At 39.2% G+C, this 20,000-nt stretch overlaps 1 protein-coding gene across 1 annotated transcript in view; it reads left to right on the top strand.

Annotated features, from left to right (window-relative positions):
- The window catches only part of LOC128694904 (neural cell adhesion molecule 2-like), a 426,519-nt gene that overhangs the window by 363,425 nt on the left and 43,094 nt on the right, over positions 1-20,000 (top strand). The window contains exons 3-6 of the mRNA XM_070094360.1: positions 8,023-8,219; positions 10,692-10,802; positions 15,458-15,661; positions 18,528-18,679. Of these exons, the coding sequence (XP_069950461.1) occupies positions 8,023-8,219; positions 10,692-10,802; positions 15,458-15,661; positions 18,528-18,679 (664 nt within the window). The remainder of the gene's footprint in view (positions 1-8,022; positions 8,220-10,691; positions 10,803-15,457; positions 15,662-18,527; positions 18,680-20,000) is intronic.

Raw genomic sequence — 20,000 nt, 5'->3', positions numbered from 1 at the left:
CTTAAATATTCCTTCACCAGAGAAAAGAATAGGCAGTTTCCCTGTAGTCTCAGCACCTGCAAATATCTGAAACCCATTTACGAAACCTATGAGCAGTTATAAGAATATTAGCTTACTTATTTTTACTCTGCATTGTGCTTCTGTTAGGATGGTCATTATTAAGATGATGTCTACTGTAAGAGAGGTAGTAGCAGCTGACATTGCAATCTGTTTTCGTAAGGTCAAGTAAGATAACCAGGTCAGTTGATACTAGGTGTTGAGGTCTGCTGGATGATCTTTGTTTAGGTACTTAGCTGTTGGTCGTTTCCGTTGTTGCAACAGATGCTATTTCTTATAAAAGCATCTGTTTCAGCAGTAGTCTTTCGGCCGTTTCCTGCTTGTTTTAGCCTTCCATTTGTTTCTTCTCTGTCATTTTTTCGCAGTTCTCCACCAGCTAGTTTCTTGTGGCCATTGGTCATGAAACCTTTCTTTCCTTTCTCTTGCTGAGCATTTATGGGCCATTTTCAACCATTGTTTGACTTTGTGTTCAGTGCCTATGCATGACTGTATCTAAAAGATAATCTAAGTCTGAAAAGTTTCCTTTTTTTGTTTGAGTCTTAGAATGCTTTTATTTATAATTTTTGCAGTGCATTTTCTAAATCTTTGAAAGTCCACGATCTTCGGTAATCCGGCCATTTCCACAGAATTTTATATCTCATAATAAATATTTCTCGATGCCTAAAACAATGTTTTCTTGCTGTTGCTGAGGCAGAAAAAGTTGCTATATACATAAACGCAGCTTAAACGTTATCATCCCACTATTGATTCAATTGGCTGACCAGTAAGATATGTTCCAGTTTTTGCATTTGTTTTTTATGAAGAGGTCAATTGAAAATACAAGAGACATGATCATCCCACTTGCTGTCTCAAATCAAACTAATGCGTTGATGCGCTACAACTCACAACAACCTTCACTCACTTCCCTTCCCTGCCCTCCCTCCTTCCCTTCCCTCATTTCTTCCCTGCCTTCCCTCTTTCCCTGCCCTCCCTCCATCCCTGATCTCCCTCCTTTCCTGCCGGGACATACAAACAAATCCGTTTCACTATGGTATTACATTCAGCTGAACATACATGTGATTCCAGCTGCCACGTATCTTGTCATTTGAGAATCAAACTGCAGGCAACACTAACACGCGTATTCTGAATAGCAATTGAAATTCTTTGTAGTTTGGACAATAATTGGACGGACAGTCAGCACCACTCCTATTGCTTCGAATTAGCGGAAATTATTATTATTATTTTTTATAAACAGATTAACAATATTAGGTGAGACTTGAATTTCTATATTTTTGGGACCAGTCTAATATGTTTATATGTATGTATAGATAATTGCTTTAGATAATTAAGTCTTTCAGAAACAGGTCACATGTGTGACATTTTGCAAAATTTATCAGAAAGTCCAGTAGTGTCCCAGGACTGGTCTGAGGACCCCCGTCTATGCTCACCCGCCTCTACATCACAAGCCGTACCAGTGCTCGGGGTTAGCCAATTTAATCCGTGGCTACCAAGGGCCGTAGTCCAATTCTCCGTATATAATTTGTTTGGACATGAATCCTCACCAACGGCCATAACAATAGACGCGTCTACCCAGATTCCGCACAACTTTCCCTCTCTCATATAAGCTGAGAGCTAAACTTTTTCACCGGAACTCTCTCCCAGAAAGTTTATAAACACTCATTTAGCTTCTTTCATTGCCTTTAAACTTGGAAAAAACTTTCTCCCTAGTGACGTCAAGCTGTGTATAATTATGGGATATGTTTGTTCTGGCCTCAGATGGCACGAGATGGAAGCAGACTCTACTCAGATGAGGTTGTACAATGTGTTCCATTAATAATAAGAAGAGGTGATAGTTTTCAGGAAGTGTGAATTACGTCTGGCTCAATATATGCTTTTTGGTTAAGGTGATGTAGTGATTAAATTCCTTCATAATATTTCTTTTTCCTTCTCTTTTTCTTCTCCTCTTCCTCCTCCTCTTTGTTCTTGTTCTTGTTCTTTTTCTTGTTATTCTTGTTCTTCTTGTTCTTGTTCTTGTTATTCTTGTTCTTGTTCTTCTTCTTGTTCTTGTTCTTGTTCTTCTTCTTCTTCTTCTTCTTCTTCTTCTTCTTCTTCTTCTTCTTCTTCTTCTTCTTCTTCTTCTTCTTCTTCTTCTTCTCCTTCTTCTTCTTCTTTTTGTTCTTCTACTTATTCTTCCTCTTTCTCCTCTTCCTCCTCCTCTACTTCCTCCTCCTCCTCCTCATCATCAACAACAAATGTTCTAGTTCTGCCCTTGTATCTAATTAATGGGGCTCTTGATCTGAAGAATTAGTCCTGATCTCCCAATCCTTTCACTGAACCTGATTGCCTCCCGCTTCCCCAAGCGCTGTATGACTCCCAACAGTTTATTCCTCTCTTTCTCCCTAATATATATAATATTAATTACATATAATACTTGAATAGAAAAATACAAGTTCGCTCAACAAATTCTCCCTATAATATTCTGCTGTAATTTTTACCCCAAAAGGCAAAAGAGACAAAAATAAATTCTATGACTCTACAGAGAGCAGCGACAAAGCGAGTACTTTCATTGAAAAAAAAAAAGCTTTAAAAAAGGAATACTAAAGCGGGTTTCCCTGAGGAAACTCTTTCTATATCCGCTTGCAGAGGATATAGTCAGGGCTGAACTGAAGTGCGCAAGGGTGTACCAACACATTTTAACTAAAATAAACGTTGTGGTATTAACAGCAGCTGCAGTGGTAACTGTAGTGGTAGTTGTAGTACTAGCAATAGCAGCAGCGATGACAGAAGAAGCAGTAGAAGTTGTAGTAGTAGAGGTAGCAGTAGTAGCAATAGTAGATTGGTAGTTTCATAGACACCTTCACTATCCTCCTTAACTCTTCGTGGATATTTGCAAGTACAGACTCTTCAAGAAGAGGGGTACGTTGATGCCATGAAAGGTCTCTTGGCCCATGAAATTGGAGGTATCTTTCTCTTTCCTTGGATTAAGCCTGATCACCTCCCAGTCTCCAGATGTTGCATGAATTTAACTAATGCCAGTGTACTACCGTGCTGCAGGCCTGCATTACTGGGCTGTGAAACTAGCATCGTTCAGTATTGGCTTCACTTCAATCACTCATGAAAAAAATGCAAACACAGGAACAACTTGTGCGATATATATTCAACCCCTCACCAAATACATTTTAAATTTTACATTCAAATGAATAGTCATAGAGAAGAATACACACACTACTCACCGTTAGGAACCCACCTACAGTCAGGTCAACTATTCCATTGTACAAGCGGAGCAAGAAAATGGTAGAGAATAACTATCACAATAGGACAGAGGTCTCAAGGACGTTAACCAGCTGCTACTTTCAACAGGTCTTATCCTTCTTCGTTCTCGTTTCAGTGACGAGGGTATTAACACCACGAAACTATCTTCGTGGACGCCATGGGCACAAATTTCAGCAAGTCCGTGTAGCTATAATCATTACCACAAACGAGGTAACGAATTCTGCACGCACAACCGAATGTCACCTTTCTCTGTACAAACGTTGTATCATGTGGAAATAGATCTTTGACTTCGACTCTGACATGGTTAGAACACCGTGACGCTCCTTGCAGTCACCATACCATCTAGGGTCAGATGTGACCACTAGATGGCTCTCATGATCCCCACACATCCACCTGACAGATAACTACTGGACTCGTGGTTTTTGTCACTCGCGCTGTCCATGCATCAATGGCCCTTATCTGTTTATTGCTTTCCAGTGGGCAGATTTATCATTCCCTTCAGCCATATAACTTAAACAAGAGCAGGAACGTTAGCTAGAAAGTATTTTAGTATTACTGAAGCCGATGGATGAAAACCTGGCATATAATACCGACAAGTTGGGGTTAAAGATACGTGACAAACGTTTAAAACATTTACTGTGGAAACATTTCAGTCCTGGGATCATGTTCACTCCCAGGTCCCAGGACAGAAACGTTTCCATTATAAAAATATCTTTAGTGTTTATTCGTGTCCGGTTAAGACTTTGGAGTGTCTGTCGTTTAGTTTTCTTTCATATTTCTAGGTCCTGCCGTGTACTCTCAAGTACTCTCATAAACTCCCATGTACTCCTTTAAACTCCCATGAACTCCCAAGTACTCCCATGAATTTCCAAATACTTCCATGTCTCTCCATGTACGTCCATAAGCTACCAAGTATTGCAATGTACTCCCATTATTTCCACGTAGTCCATGTATTCACATGTACCATGTATTCCCATACATTTTCTGATTACTCCCATAAACTCTCAAGTGCTTCCAGGTGTTCCTATATACTCCCAAGAACTAACAAATACTCGCATGTACTTTTTATATTTTAATTTGCTGGGAGGAGCTGCTGAAATGAACAATAGATAAAACGAGTAGCGGATTATTATTATGTTTTAAGAATAATAATGTTTCGGCGTCATATATCCGGGAAAAATAATATTTATTTTATTTTTCACGAGGACTATGAAAGTGATATTGGTCCCTCAGTTGCTGTTCATGTTATCTGTCAACTAATGTACTTGTCGACTCTCATATGCTGTCTTTGTTTTTTCTCAAATACTGTCTTTGTTTTTTCACAAATACTGTCTTTGTTCTTCTTGAAATGCTTTCTTTGTTCTCTTTGAAATGTTTTCTTTGTTTTCTTTGAAAGCTGTCTTTGTTGTTTCTAAAATTATGTTTTTGTTGTCTGTCAGATGCTCTCTTTGATGCCTCTCAAATACTCTCTTTCTTGCCTCTCATATGTTGTCTTTGTTGCTTCTCAAAGACTCTCTTTGTTGCCTCTCAAATGCTCTTTTTTGTTTCCTCTTAAACGTTACATTCCTTCCTCCTTATTGTCTCTAAACGGGAGGTAAACTGTATATAGCAAATCCCATTTTTTTCCTCAGATGTTTAAAATTATTATTATTATTATTATTATTATTATTATTATTATTATTATTATTATTATTATTATTATTATTATTATTATTATTATTATTAATAATAGTATGTGCAAAAGCAGGGGTCAGATCCGTCTGCGTCATACAACTGCAACAAAGAATCCCTAAGCTTTGTCTCAGGGTGGTAGAGTTCCAGTCGTAAGTCCCTCCAAAAATTCGTCTCAGGGTGGTAGAGTTCCAGTCGTGGATCCCTCAAAAGTTTCGTCTCAGGGTGGTAAAGTTCCAGTCGTGGATCCCTCAAAAGTTTCGTCTCAGGGTGGTAAAGTTCCAACAGTGGATCCCTAAGTCTTGCCACACTTGCTGTCAGCCACCTTCGTTATCCACTCCGAGAGTCTTAAACTGTCTTGTTTTCGTTTCACCTTTTTTTCGTGAAAAATATGCCAGTTCCTCTTTTGATGCCTTTAATATGCTACTACTTCTACCACTACTAATACTACTACTAATATTAACGCTAGTACTAATACTGTTATAACTTCTACTACAGCTACTGTTAATAATATTGCTTTCCATTTAACATAGTTGTATGATGCCTACGGGTTTAGCGTTTTCCCTTAGATGATAATAAAAAATAATAATAGCAATAATAATAATAATAATAATAATAATAATAATAATAATAATAATAATAAATATTTCTATTATTATTATTATTATTATTATTATTATTATTACTATTATTAATGATAATAATAATATTATTATTAGAATTTTTATTTATTATTATTATTATTATTATTATTATTATTATTATTATTATTATTATTATTATTATTACTAGTATTTTTATGGGGAAACGCTAAGTCCGTAAAGATCAAGCAGCTGTTGGAAATCGGAAAGCAATTAATTGAGATTGACGAGAGAAGAGTGCAGCTCCACTTACTTGAATCAAGAGCAGTTTACCAACACCAAGATTCTTCACCCCTCTGCCTACTGATTTTTAATTCCATTTTTTAATCATCGTAAAAAAATGGATACATTATTTTTCTTCTTGTCATCGCTAACGGAGGAGCGGAAAGCCGATAACCGGATAGCATCACTGTTTTATCTGGCGCGCACCAAGTTTCCAACACCGGATATGCGGGGGGAGGGGAAAGTTTTTCCAGCATCCGGCTGGAGGAGAAGAAGAAGCCAGAGCCGGAGTCTGTAGGTGGTGTTTAGGAACTTACGGGAATCCGGTTGGTGGGGAGAAGGAAGGGAGGGGAGAAAGGGGTAGGGGGATAGGAGGTTAAGAGCCGGGAGAACAGGGGACGGGGTAGCAAATAAGAGGTAAGGATGCAAGTCTTAAGAACATGATTAAGAAAGTTATTAGCAGGGAAGAAGGAAATTTAAGATGGTTTACTCGGACGACGAGTTACGAGTCCAGCAGGAAATTGTGCGTCCAGCAGAAAATTGTGCGTTCAGTAGGAAATTGTGCGTCCAGTAGGAAATTGTGCGTCCAGCAGGAAATTGTGCGTCCAGTAGGAAATTTTGCGTCCAGCAGGAAATTGTGCGTCCAGCAGGAAAATTTGCGTCCTGCAGGAAATAATAAATACAAGAGTACAGCAAACATCCAGTTGATTATGTATTCAGAAGGTAATAATCCACAATAAAACAAATGCCTAACTAATTAATTGTGTATCCAGTAGGTAAAATTCAACTCATATCTACTCTATATATCCATTACATTACTTATATATCCACCAGGAAGAAGTTAATCCAAAAAATAGTATGTGTCTGATGGTTCGGTACCTACAAGTTCTTTGATAATTTTTGTTTTTCAAGAAGGTATTTACGTATCCAAAAATGCACCAATAAATCTCTTAAGAACAGACATTTTAAATGCATTTTTGTATTCAGCAAAAATTCTGTGTGCCAGAGAATTTTTGTATTCAGAATTTTGGAATTTGCAAAGGTCTAGTGACAAAAAATAATTTCGGTGTCCAATAAAATGTTTTGCATCCAAAGAGGATTATTATTATAATCAAAAAGAAGCGCTAAGCCACAAGCATCCAAAGAGGAATTTTGTGCTCAGGAGGATTTTTGTGCCTAGAAGGATTTATGTGCCCCAAAGAATTTCTGCACCCAGAAGGATTCTGTACCCAGGAGAATTTTTGTATCCATGAGATTTTGTCCTCAGGAGGATTTTTGTTCCCATGAGGATTTTGTACCCAAGAGGATTTTTGTATCCACGAGTATTTTTGTACCCAGGAGGATTTTTTTATCGGTATGTGTAGAACTTTTGTGTTATCAGTCGGACCTTAGCATCTAAAGATCACAGATAAATAATAAAAAAAAAGTTAATTAAAAAGGTATTACAACCCAGAAATTCAAAGGCCTGTTATCCTGGGTGTAAAGGGAGCAAAATAAACAAAGCAGAGAAAGTTATGACTTACATTATCCTTCAACAAGTAAGAACAAAATTATGTACACTATATACACTATGTACAACAATAGGTATTAGTGCACTCCACGGTAAGCAAGGCAGAATAGAAGCCACTAGAGAGCACACCGTGCTTCAACCAGCTCTAGAATGGGAATGATAATGGCAGACAGGTGTGTGGTACCCACAACACCTCTACGATTGCCAAAACCATCTTCTCATTGATTGGAACCTGGGTACTGATCGAACGATGGGGCCCCATCGTCGAACCTTAGCGCCTGGTTTGCTGGTTGGGGGAGATAGCCTTTCGATGAGGGTGTGTACATGCGCCGAATAAAGGTTACGTACTCTTTGCATGCCACATAAGGAAGAGGGTCATTTAAACAACAGGAAATTATGCACCTAATAAGTAAATACGTATCGGAGAGGAGCACATGAATCCATGAAGAAATGTATACAAAAGGAGGGAAAGACACATTATGTATCCTTCACAGTCACAGTAATGTAATTTTACACACACACACACACACACACACACACACACACACACACACACACACACACACACACACACACACACACACACACATTATTTACTTTAACAATATTGTAAAAAAATGTTTACAGGAGAAAAAAAAAAAAAAACTAATGCTTATAAATCTTGGACAGCATCGACTCGCGGAGCGGGTCCATGGAGAGTTCGGTCCACTGGTCTGGGCTGGGAGACCGAGCCCACTTTGACGTCTCCCACAGCCAGACACTCGTCATCACCGACGTCCAGGATGATGACGATGGTGACTACCGCTGCAGAATTGACTTCAAGTCATCCCCAACCAGGAACACTGGCGTGAGGCTGCTGGTCGTTGGTGAGTAGTTAAGGAGTGTTGGTTGGTAGTGAGGGAGTGTTGGTGAGTAGTGAGGGAGTGTTGGTGAGTAGTGAGGGGGAACATTTTTCGTATATATACTCCATAGTCTTTTTATAAATTATCATTATTATTAGTAGTAGTAGTATTTTTATTATTATTATTATTATTATTATTATTATTATTATTATTAGTAGTAGTAGTAGTAGTAGTATTTTAATTATCATTATTATTATTACTAATATTACTATTATATTATTATTATTATTAGTATTATTTATATTATAAATATTATTATTATTATTATCTTAAATATTATTATTATTATTATTATTATTATTATTATTATTATTATTATTATTATTATTATGATGTTGACAATTGTGTACAATTAGGTAGCTTGCCTTAGGATTAGTGGTCGGAAGTCCAAGTCTCCACATTATTATTATTATAATGACAGGAGCGCTAAACCTGTAGGATTATACTGCGCATGTGGGGGGATGGAAGGTATTCAGGCTCAATTCAGGGAACTGGAGCACAGATCCAATTCCCTAGATCAAGAGCCCCTCACCAGCATCAAGGAACCTCCCTTGAGGGGGCCAAGTCTCCACAGTAACATGCTCCTCACACGAGGCTCTTATATTAGGCTACTTCTCAAATATACATAGAATTTTGATTTTAAATGTGAATTTCAACTTTCCAAGACACAGACCTCCTCTTGTAAATATTATTACTCTCATCATCATGGGAAAGCGCTAAACCCACAGGAGGCAATCAGGTATGATCCACGAATGAGGCGGATAACTCCAATTCCTTGGATGAGGAAACCTTCACCAGCATCAAAACTGCCCTCGGAGGCAGACATTGAAGCATATCATGAATTTATGTGGGGCTTAATCCATAAATTATGTGTAACTTTCACGACTGTTGTTCTTAATTACTGATGAAGCTAAAAGAAGTTTGTTGATTCCTAGGACCGACCTGAAGGATACAGTAAACCATCGATTAACTAATTTCCTAACCAAATTTTAACTCAAATACTTGTCCCCCGCTTCATAAGTACGGATCATCTCTGGTAATATTGCGTTTGATCTCTAATGTGATGTCTGTGTGTTTACACTCACTCTTATGTGTAAATAAATCATAGTATTTCTTAACAAACAACTGCTGACTTTATATTATTTGTAAAAGAGATTTGCTTCTCTGCGTGAGGTTTTGTTTACATATTCGTGCTTACCTTGTGCTATTCATCACTATTAAGCGTACTTAGGCTTTTGTTAATTTTCGGGTAACTAGATGTACCTGTAACTTCGGGTCTAGGTGTAAAAAAAGTCCTTAAGTTACCTGTGATGTTTACGGTAGTGTTTCCAAAACGTCAGTGATGAATAAACCGCAATACTCGAGGACTAAAACCAGATTAAACACTTTCAAGATAAGAAAAAAACGAAGGAGAGGGGAAGAAACTGAGCATGTCTTGTAAATTTCTTCAAGGAATAAGGAATGTTGAAGTTTACTTACTAAAAGAAAAAGTTTCTCCATCGGTGTTCAGTTTTTTAAATGTTTTCCTGATAAAGAATTTCGACCATTTACTTGTTCTTTATTGTTGTCTTTATTTTCTTATTCCAGAAATAGATTGGAATACGATTTGAAGTGTTTTACTTTAAATAACATTCGTTTTTCCCCCTCTCACGATTTCTTCTTTTCACTTTTTTTAATTTTCTTTAATGGAGAATGGATGGCGGAGTTGTGCATCGTTTTTATGGGAGGAAATGTGTCCTTTGAAGACACATTTTCTGTTCGGGAGAGGTCGCGGAAAATCTGAAAAAAAATCTTTCCCACTCACACACACTTGCACACACACACACACACACACACACACACGCGCGCACACACACACAGGTGGAGGCAGGTACCATACATAGTTTAAGACGAGGTATGACAAAGTTCATGGAGCAAGGTGAGGGAGGACCCAGTAGTGGTCACTGAAGAGGCGGGGCCAAGAGCTGAGTTTCGACCCCTGCAACCACAAATAGGTGAGCACAAATAGATGAGTACACACACACACACACACACACACACACACACACACACACACACACACACACACACACACACACACACAAACAAACAAACAAACAAAAAGCGTTGCTATGAGAAGTAAGACAGGATGTAAACAGAAAAGCAAATAAAATTTCTTTGTATATGTCGACCTCCAAATGAGGTCCTCATCAGCAGATACGAGAATAGCACTCATATATCTGCTGATGAGGACCTCATATAAGTAAACGAAGATATCAACCTGAATACATGAATAAAGAAGTAAAAACGAGAAAGCGGTGAATTTACAGCTTCTAACGAAGTTTCTAATTCGGGCTTTCTAACTCAGCTCTTTTAACAGAGGCTTTGCTGAAGAAGATTTCAGATAGAACCCGAAATACTACACTACTGTTATTACACTGGATCTCCCTTCCACAGTTCCACCACAGAGGGTGTCCATCCTGAATTCTGAGGGGGTGGAGGTGAACGGAGTCATCGGTCCGTATTCATTAGGGAGCAGCCTGGTTCTTACCTGTCAAGTGACTGGAGGTAAGTGACACGCTTCTGTGTAGTAGTAGTAGTAGTAGTGGTAGTTAGCGAATTTCAAAGGCTCTTGTCGATAGACACTTGGCCTGTGTGGGGTGTGGTGTGTGTGTGTGTGTGTGTGTGTGTGTGTGTGTGTGTGTGTACTCACCTCACCTAGTTCTCACCTAGTTAAGGTTGCAGGGGTCGCGTCCAAGCTCCTGACCCCGCCTCTTTACTGGTCGCTACTAGGTCACTCTCCCTGTACCGTGAGCTTTACCATACCTCTGCTTAAAGCTATGTATGGATCCTGCCTCCACTACTTCGCTTCCCAAACTATTCCACTTCCTGACTACTCTGTGGCTGAAGAAATACTTCCTAACTTCCCTGTGATTCATCTGTGCCCTCAACTTCCAACTGTGTCCCCTTGTTACTGTGTCCCATCTCTGGAACATCCTGTCTTTGTCCACCTTGTCAATGCCTCTCAGTATTTTGTATGTCGTTATCATGTCCCCCCTATCTCTCCTGTCCTCCAGTGTCGTCAGGTTGATTTCCCTTAACTTCTCCTCGTAGGACATACCTCTTAGCTCTGGGACTAGTCTTGTTGCAAACCTTTGCACTTTCTCTAGTTTCTTTACGTGCTTGGGTAGGTGTGGGTTCCAAACTGGTGCCTTATACTCCAATATGGGCCTAAGGTACACGGTTTACAGGGTCCTGAACGATTCCTTATTAAGATGTCGGAATGCTGTTCTGAGGTTTGCTAGGCGCCCATATGCTGCAGCCGTTATTTGGTTGATGTGCGCTTCAGGAGATGTGCCTGGTGTTATACTCACCCCAAGATCTTTTTCCTTGAGTGAGGCTTGTAGTCTCTGGCCCCCTAGACTGTACTCCGTCTGCGGTCTTCTTTGCTCTTCCCCAATCTTCATGACTTTGCACTTGGTGGGATTGAACTCCAGGAGCCAATTGCTGGACCAGGTCAGCAGCCTGTCCAGATCCCTTTGTAGTTCTGCCTGGTCTTCGATCGAATGAATTCTTCTCATCAACTTCACGTCATCTGCAAACAGGGACACCTCGAAGTCTATTCCTTCCGTCATGTCGTTCACAAATACCAGAAACAGCACTGGTCCTAGGACTGACTCCTGTGGGACCCCGCTGGTCACAGGTGCCCACTCTGACACCTCGCCACGTACCATGACTCGCTGCTGTCTTCCTGACAAGTATTCCCTGATCCATTGTAGTGCTTTTCCTGTTATCCCTGCTTGGTCCTCCAGTTTTTGCACTAATCTCTTGTGTGGAACTGTGTCAAACGCCTTCTTGCATTCCAAGAAAATGCAACCCACCCACCCCTCTCTCTCTTGTCTTACTGCTGTCACCATGTCATAGAACTCCAATAGGTTTGTGACACAGGATTTCCCGTCCCTGAAACCATGTTGGCTGCTGTTGATGAGATCATTCCTTTCTAGGTGTTCCACCACTCTTCTCCTGATAATCTTCTCCATGACTTTGCATACTATACATGTCAGTGACACTGGTCTGTAGTTTAGTGCTTCATGTGTGTGTATGTGTGTGTGTGTGAGAGAGACAGAGAGAAATGTGTGTGTGTGTGTGTGTGTGTGTGTGTGTGTGTGTGTGTGTGTGTGTGTGTGTGTGAGTCCATACTTACCCAGTTGTGTTTATATCAGTTTTGATATATCACCTGTCCTTTAAGACTGAATGCAGTGTCTATATATATGTCAGTAAAGTACATGAACATGTGCAGGTATACTTATTTAAGTTTTTCAGTTTACATCTTATTTTCTTCCTGTCTCCTCATATATCTGAGCATTTATGATTTTGTGAGTAATAAAGCTTGTGACTGTGCCATCCTCGACCACCCTCTTCGCCGGTAATGAACATTAGCAAGACTCTTAGAGATTATCTTTCATGGAAAGGTTAAAGGTGGGAAGACGATGAGAAAAGAAACAGAGAAGGGGAGAGAGGTAGAGAAGAGGAGAGAGGATCAGATGGGAAGGGATGCAGACAAGGGGAGAGGCAGAGAAAAGGAGTTGACACGTGTCGTATGAAGACTTATCTACAGAATGCTTAGTATGAGTAAATTAGGAAGACTTCTCTGAAGCAGCTTCACCTTCGGGTTATGTTAGAGCTGGAGACGTAGAAGACGTCAAAGGAAATTACAGGTCAGGGATCGAGAGAAAAAAGAAGCTAAACCCTTATACGGATTCTGACGATCCGTATAAGGGTTCAAGACTTGTGTGGACTACCCAATGTAGGAGACATTCTACCTAGAATAAAGGTAGGGAATAAATGGCTGTCCAGGGCAATAGGAGTAAACATCCGGCTTCGTAAGTGACGTGAAGAGCCCAAGATAAAGTTAAATGATAGCTGAGACTGTTTTTTCGACAGAAGTGTCATGTGTTGCAAAGGCTGGAATTCATCTTTCACAATAGGGAGTGAAAGCCTTGACTGTGTCAGTAGAAAGTCAGTCGTCTGTCGGGGGGCTTACACAAGCTTCTAACAGTGATCCTGAAAAGCTAAACAATGTGAAAACTGCTTATGGGATTCAAGAAAATTAGAAATAAAACATATTTAGACAATTTTAAGAAATTTCCTAAGTGGATAAATATATAATCGCGAAAATGAAAGATAAAATAAAGAAGAAAAAAAAAAGAACATAAGAACATAAGAAAGAAGGAACACTACAACAGGCCTACTGACCCATGCAAAAAAAAATATTATTGCAAGTTACCTAATGATTTAAATTAAAGAATTGGAAAATATCTGCCTAATGCAATATACGAGAGTTTAAATAATTTCAAAGTAACAAAAGAGGTTGGTGAAGCGTCGTTATAGGTCAGAGAAAATTTGAACAGTTGCATCAGAAATGATATAAAATCTGAAGATATTGACACAGAATCTGTACAGTTGCAACTTTTTTGAAGGAGATGAAAATCTGATATAGGGGTGAACTATCGACCTCCTTAGGAGACTTCTTTGGGACGAAAGTTTTAAGATTTATAGATCTGAAAAAAAATAGTAATCTTATGTAATTTTAATTTTAGCCAAAATGGCTAGAATTCTCTTTCTGGAATTCAGATTCGAGCAATTTTTTTTTAATAATCCAGCAGTGCTTTTTATAACATTTTACTAAAGAACGAACTACAGAAATAAACTGCTTGATTTTCTTCTGACAAGCCGGAAGACCATCGAAAGTAATATGGAGATTACAGAAGAGTTTGACACAACTCATTGCAGATCTGTTAAATGTCCCTTTCAATATGATAACACTGATAATACAGTAATGCTGATTACAGTGGACCTAAACTGCACCTGTGTAATCATGTCTGGGGTGTCGAAAAGAACTTTCAAAACAAAAGAAGTTGCACAAAAACATTTAATCCTAACCAAGAAATAAGATAGAGTAAAAGTGGTCCGAAATGGATGAAGAGGAGACTGAAACACCTTTTGGAGGAGAAAAGAGAGATTTATAAGCGCTTCAAGATAGAAAAAGGGTCACCTTATGAATCAATATGTACATCCTAAATATGAGGCAAAAGAAGAAGAAAAGCTAAAGGCCCCTATGAAATCATAGTTGCAATGGAATCAAAGACAAACCTAAAATATTTCTTCCAAGCATAGAGCACAAAGTGTAGAGAAAAGTTGGGTCCACTTTAAACTAACTTTGGACAGCTTACTGCCAATGAGAAAGTAATGGGCTCAATTTTTAACAATTATTTTCTGACGGTTTTTACACAAGAAAACACAAACGAAATCGAAACAATTATTAAGATCCTGAGAAAAAACGAAATATGTAATATCACAGTCACTAGAGAGAGTTATGTAACAGGTGTTCTGATTACAACAAAATAATTCCCCGAGTCTCGACAAGCTATGTTTAGAAATCCTTAAAGAATGCCACTAGGAACTTAGCAAGCCACTAACTAGTCATTTCAATATACAGTATTACTACAGGTAAGGAGATTCTGGTAAGGGGATTCTTATCTACAAACCGGGAGATAAATCTCTACCGTCAAAGCACCGCCCAGTCAGCCACACATCAATAGCTGTGAAATCATTACAATCTACATGATGCGAATATAATTAAAACACCACGCCTCGAGAAGCTTAATTAATTTGGTTAATGAGTATAAGCTTGGAATCACATGGGGTTTTTCATACCTAACAAATTTACTGAACTACCTGAGTAAGGCAGTGAAGGCAGAAGACTGTGCTCAAAAGTAACCCACATGGAGAGAGAAATTCAGAAGATTAATTGGCCTGCATATTTTGATCCCCTTCGGAAGATGACCCCCAGAAGGGGGCCGACATATATAGTCACATTAATATTCTGAGTTTCTGTCTATGTGGGCTATTATTGGGCATTGACGATTGTTCATTACACTTTATTTATTCGCAGAAGACTGTGATAAAGGTTTGTCCTTCATCTGAGTTTTCTTTACAGTATAAGACAAATAACAATATAACTTCTCGCTATCCTCTCTGTCTCCCGTCCCATATCCATTGCTCCCCTTCTTCTACATTTTCAAATTCGTTTCTCGTTTGCAGGCTTCTTCTTTACACTTTTAAACATTTTCATTTTTTCTATCTCTATTTTTATCTTCATCTGCTTCCAAATATTTTTGTTATCCCCTTTTTTCCTAATTTTTCCTGTGACCTTCCCACAGGTCGCCCCCCGCCAGTAGTGACCTGGTGGCACGAGGGGTCACTGTTGGATGACCTGAGCGAAAGCAACAGCAGCCAGGTCACGCGAAACACCTTGACCTTACCTAACCTGAGTCGTCACCACCTGTATAGGGTCATCACGTGCCGGGCAGACAATTCAAACCTTACCCAACCTCTTCACGTCTCTGTCACTATCGACATGAGCTGTAAGTTGTTCCACAAGATATGTATGACTCCTACTGATTTAGGTCTTTCCTTTGAAAAAAGAAGCACAATAATAATAATAGTATTCATAATAATAATAATAATAATAATAAGCCTTATGCAAGGCTTCGTATTTTTGTATATTATTCGCCTTGCTTTCTACCCATTATAAACATATGCTGATTTTTACACCGAGACGTGTGTATCACTCAGTGTGTATGTATATATATATAAATATATAAATGTATATATATATATATATATATATATATATATATATATATATATATATATATATATATATATTTTATTTTTTATTATCACACCGGCCGATTCCCACCAAGGCAGGGTGGCCCGAAAAAGAAAAACTTTCACCATCATTCACTCCATCACTGTCTTGCCAGAAGGGTGCTTTACACTACAGTTTTTAAACTGCAACATTAACACCCCTCCTTCAGAGTGCAGGCACTGTACTTCCCATCTCCAGGACTCAAGTCCGGCCTGCCGGTTTCCCTGAATCCCTTCATAAATGTTACTTTGCTCACACTCCAACAGCACGTCAAGTATTAAAAACCATTTGTCTCCATTCACTCCTATCAAACACGCTCACACATGCCTGCTGGAAGTCCAAGCCCCTCGCACACAAAACCTCCTTTACCCCCTCCCTCCAACCCTTCCTAGGCCGACCCCTACCCCGCCTTCCTTCCACTACAGACTGATACACTCTTGAAGTCATTCTGTTTCGCTCCATTCTCTCTACATGTCCGAACCACCTCAACAACCCTTCCTCAGCCCTCTGGACAACAGTTTTGGTAATCCCGCACCTCCTCCTAACTTCCAAACTACGAATTCTCTGCATTATATTCACACCACACATTGCCCTCAGACATGACATCTCCACTACCTCCAGCCTTCTCCTCGCTGCAACATTCATCACCCACGCTTCACACCCATATAAGAGCGTTGGTAAAACTATACTCTCATACATTCCCCTCTTTGCCTCCAAGGACAAAGTTCTTTGTCTCCACAGACTCCTAAGTGCACCACTCACTCTTTTTCCCTCATCAATTCTATGATTCACCTCATCTTTCATAGACCCATCCGCTGACACGTCCACTCCCAAATATCTGAATACGTTCACCTCCTCCATACTCTCTCCCTCCAATCTGATATTCAATCTTTCGTCACCTAATCTTTTTGTTATCCTCATAACCTTACTCTTTCCTGTATTCACCTTTAATTTTCTTCTTTTGCACACCCTACCAAATTCATCCACCAATCTCTGCAACTTCTCTTCAGAATCTCCCAAGAGCACAGTGTCATCAGCAAAGAGCAGCTGTGACAACTCCCACTTTGTGTGTGATTCTTTATCTTTTAACTCCACGCCTCTTGCCAAGACCCTCGCATTTACTTCTCTTACAACCCCATCTATAAATATATTAAACAACCACGGTGACATCACACATCCTTGTCTAAGGCCTACTTTTACTGGGAAAAAATTTCCCTCTTTCCTACATACTCTAACTTGAGCCTCACTATCCTCGTAAAAACTCTTCACTGCTTTCAGTAACCTACCTCCTACACCATACACTTGCAACATCTGCCACATTGCCCCCCTATCCACCCTGTCATACGCCTTTTCCAAATCCATAAATGCCACAAAGACCTCTTTAGCCTTATCTAAATACTGTTCACTTATATGTTTCACTGTAAACACCTGGTCCACACACCCCCTACCTTTCCTAAAGCCTCCTTGTTCATCTGCTATCCTATTCTCCGTCTTACTCTTAATTCTTTCAATTATAACTCTACCATACACTTTACCAGGTACACTCAACAGACTTATCCCCCTATAATTTTTGCACTCTCTTTTATCCCCTTTGCCTTTATACAAAGGAACTATGCATGCTCTCTGCCAATCCCTAGGTACCTTACCCTCTTCCATACATTTATTAAATAATTGCACCAACCACTCCAAAACTATATCCCCACCTGCTTTTAACATTTCTATCTTTATCCCATCAATCCCGGCTGCCTTACCCCCTTTCATTTTACCTACTGCCTCACGAACTTCCCCCACACTCACAACTGGCTCTTCCTCACTCCTACAAGATGTTATTCCTCCTTGCCCTATACACGAAATCACAGCTTCCCTATCTTCATCAACATTTAACAATTCCTCAAAATATTCCTTCCATCTTCCCAATACCTCTAACTCTCCATTTAATAACTCTCCTCTCCTATTTTTAACTGACAAATCCATTTGTTCTCTAGGCTTTCTTAACTTGTTAATCTCACTCCAAAACTTTTTCTTATTTTCAACAAAATTTGTTGATAACATCTCACCCACTCTCTCATTTGCTCTCTTTTTACATTGCTTCACCACTCTCTTAACTTCTCTCTTTTTCTCCATATACTCTTCCCTCCTTGCATCACTTCTACTTTGTAAAAACTTCTCATATGCTAACTTTTTCTCCCTTACTACTCTCTTTACATCATCATTCCACCAATCGCTCCTCTTCCCTCCTGCACCCACTTTCCTGTAACCACAAACTTCTGCTGAACACTCTAACACTACATTTTTAAACCTACCCCATACCTCTTCGACCCCATTGCCTATGCTCTCATATATCTGCATATATATATATATATATATATATATATATATATATATATATATATATATATATATATATATATATGCATATATATATATATGCATATTTTGAGGTGCACATCTCATAGTAAATAAACACCAGTGTATATACACCTAATGTATATATACCTGTCTCAGGTAGGAATTTGCTTTGTTCTATAACTTAGGGATGAACCATACCAACCAGTCATTCTGTTTTCTCTGCGTGGTAGTTCCGCCGTTGGATGTAAGGATACTTGGCTCAAACCCAGCACTGCTGGAGGGCCAGCACACGTCCTTCAGGTGTGAGTCGACTGGCTCCAGGCCTCCCGCGACGCTATCCTGGTGGATGGACGGTGTTATGATGAACGCTGCCAATGAACAGGTAATTCTGCTCTCTCTCTCTCTCTCTCTCTCTCTCTCTCTCTCTCTCTCTCTCTCTCTCTCTCAATCCTTCACTATCCTCACCATCTTCTTCAGGAGCTATATGAACCCTCTCCTACCAAGGTAATAATATTTCTCTGTTAATTGTATTGCATTTTTAAGTACACTAAAGGTTTTAACTGGAGGGAGATTCAGTCCTCCTGAAATTCTTGTACAAACCAAGTATCGTTGTTATTTGAAAATGGAAGCAGCGGGAGAAACTACTTCCAATAAATGTTTCAAGTGTTGAATACGCGTCTTCATTTCCCAGTTTGTGGGTGTTGATGTGTCTTATACGTGTGTCTGGGCTTATTTCGAAAACTGGCCTTATTAGGTTTATTCCGCTTTTGTGAGAATTTACTTATATGCGGCGACCATCTGAGTGGAAGTGACGTTGTCGTCCACACACACACACACACACACACACACACACACACACACACACACACCACAACATCAGAGAACATCACACCTCTCCGCTTGTTACCTTCCATACTTCTGTTATGCGGAACTTCTCCATATATTTACCTTATGAACCTCTACGTGGGACTGAACGTCGTGTGAAAATACAGCTTTCCTTAATGCATAGCTTCTTTTAGGTCTCCTTTATCATAGTTCACTCAGCAAACATACATTTGGTAATGTGGAAGCCTTTTGTTTCTTTATAATAATAATAATAATAATAATAATAATAATAATAATAATAATAATAATAATAATAATAATAATAATAATAATAATAATAATAATAATAATAACTTTGATAATGGTTATACCTGGAGTTTACCTGGAGAGGATTTAGGGGGTCAACGCCCCCGCGCCCTGGTCTGAGACCAGGCCAGACAAGGCCAGGTTAAGGACAACTGATTCAAAAAGCAATGGTGCTACTTTCACCTTCCTTCTTCTAGACTTGAATACTTCCCATTCATCGGGCACTCTATGACCCATAGGGGTTTAGTGCTTCCTCGTGTATGTTACTACTAATAATGGAGTCAGCTGTGAGCTATATGTGGTCACTATAATTTATTTTTCTGAAACACATGTGATGTGAGAACTAAAGCCATGTTGGTGTGAGAATTAATGCCAATGTGATGTGAGAACTAATGCCCATGTGATGTAAGAATTTAAGCCTCAGTGATGTGAGAACTAATGCCAGCCCACGTGATTTGAGAACTAATGCCAGTGTGATGTGAGAACCAAAGCCCTTTGAATTAATGCCCATTTGTGTGAAAACTAAGCCATTTTGAAGTGAGAACCAAGGCGGATGATGGGATCGCCTTCCA

The sequence above is a fragment of the Cherax quadricarinatus genome, chromosome 45, assembly GCF_038502225.1.
Source record: "Cherax quadricarinatus isolate ZL_2023a chromosome 45, ASM3850222v1, whole genome shotgun sequence".
Taxonomy (NCBI): Eukaryota; Metazoa; Arthropoda; class Malacostraca; order Decapoda; family Parastacidae; genus Cherax; species Cherax quadricarinatus.
The sequence above is the reverse complement of the archived record's forward strand: the minus strand, read 5'-3'. Positions and strand labels throughout refer to the sequence as shown.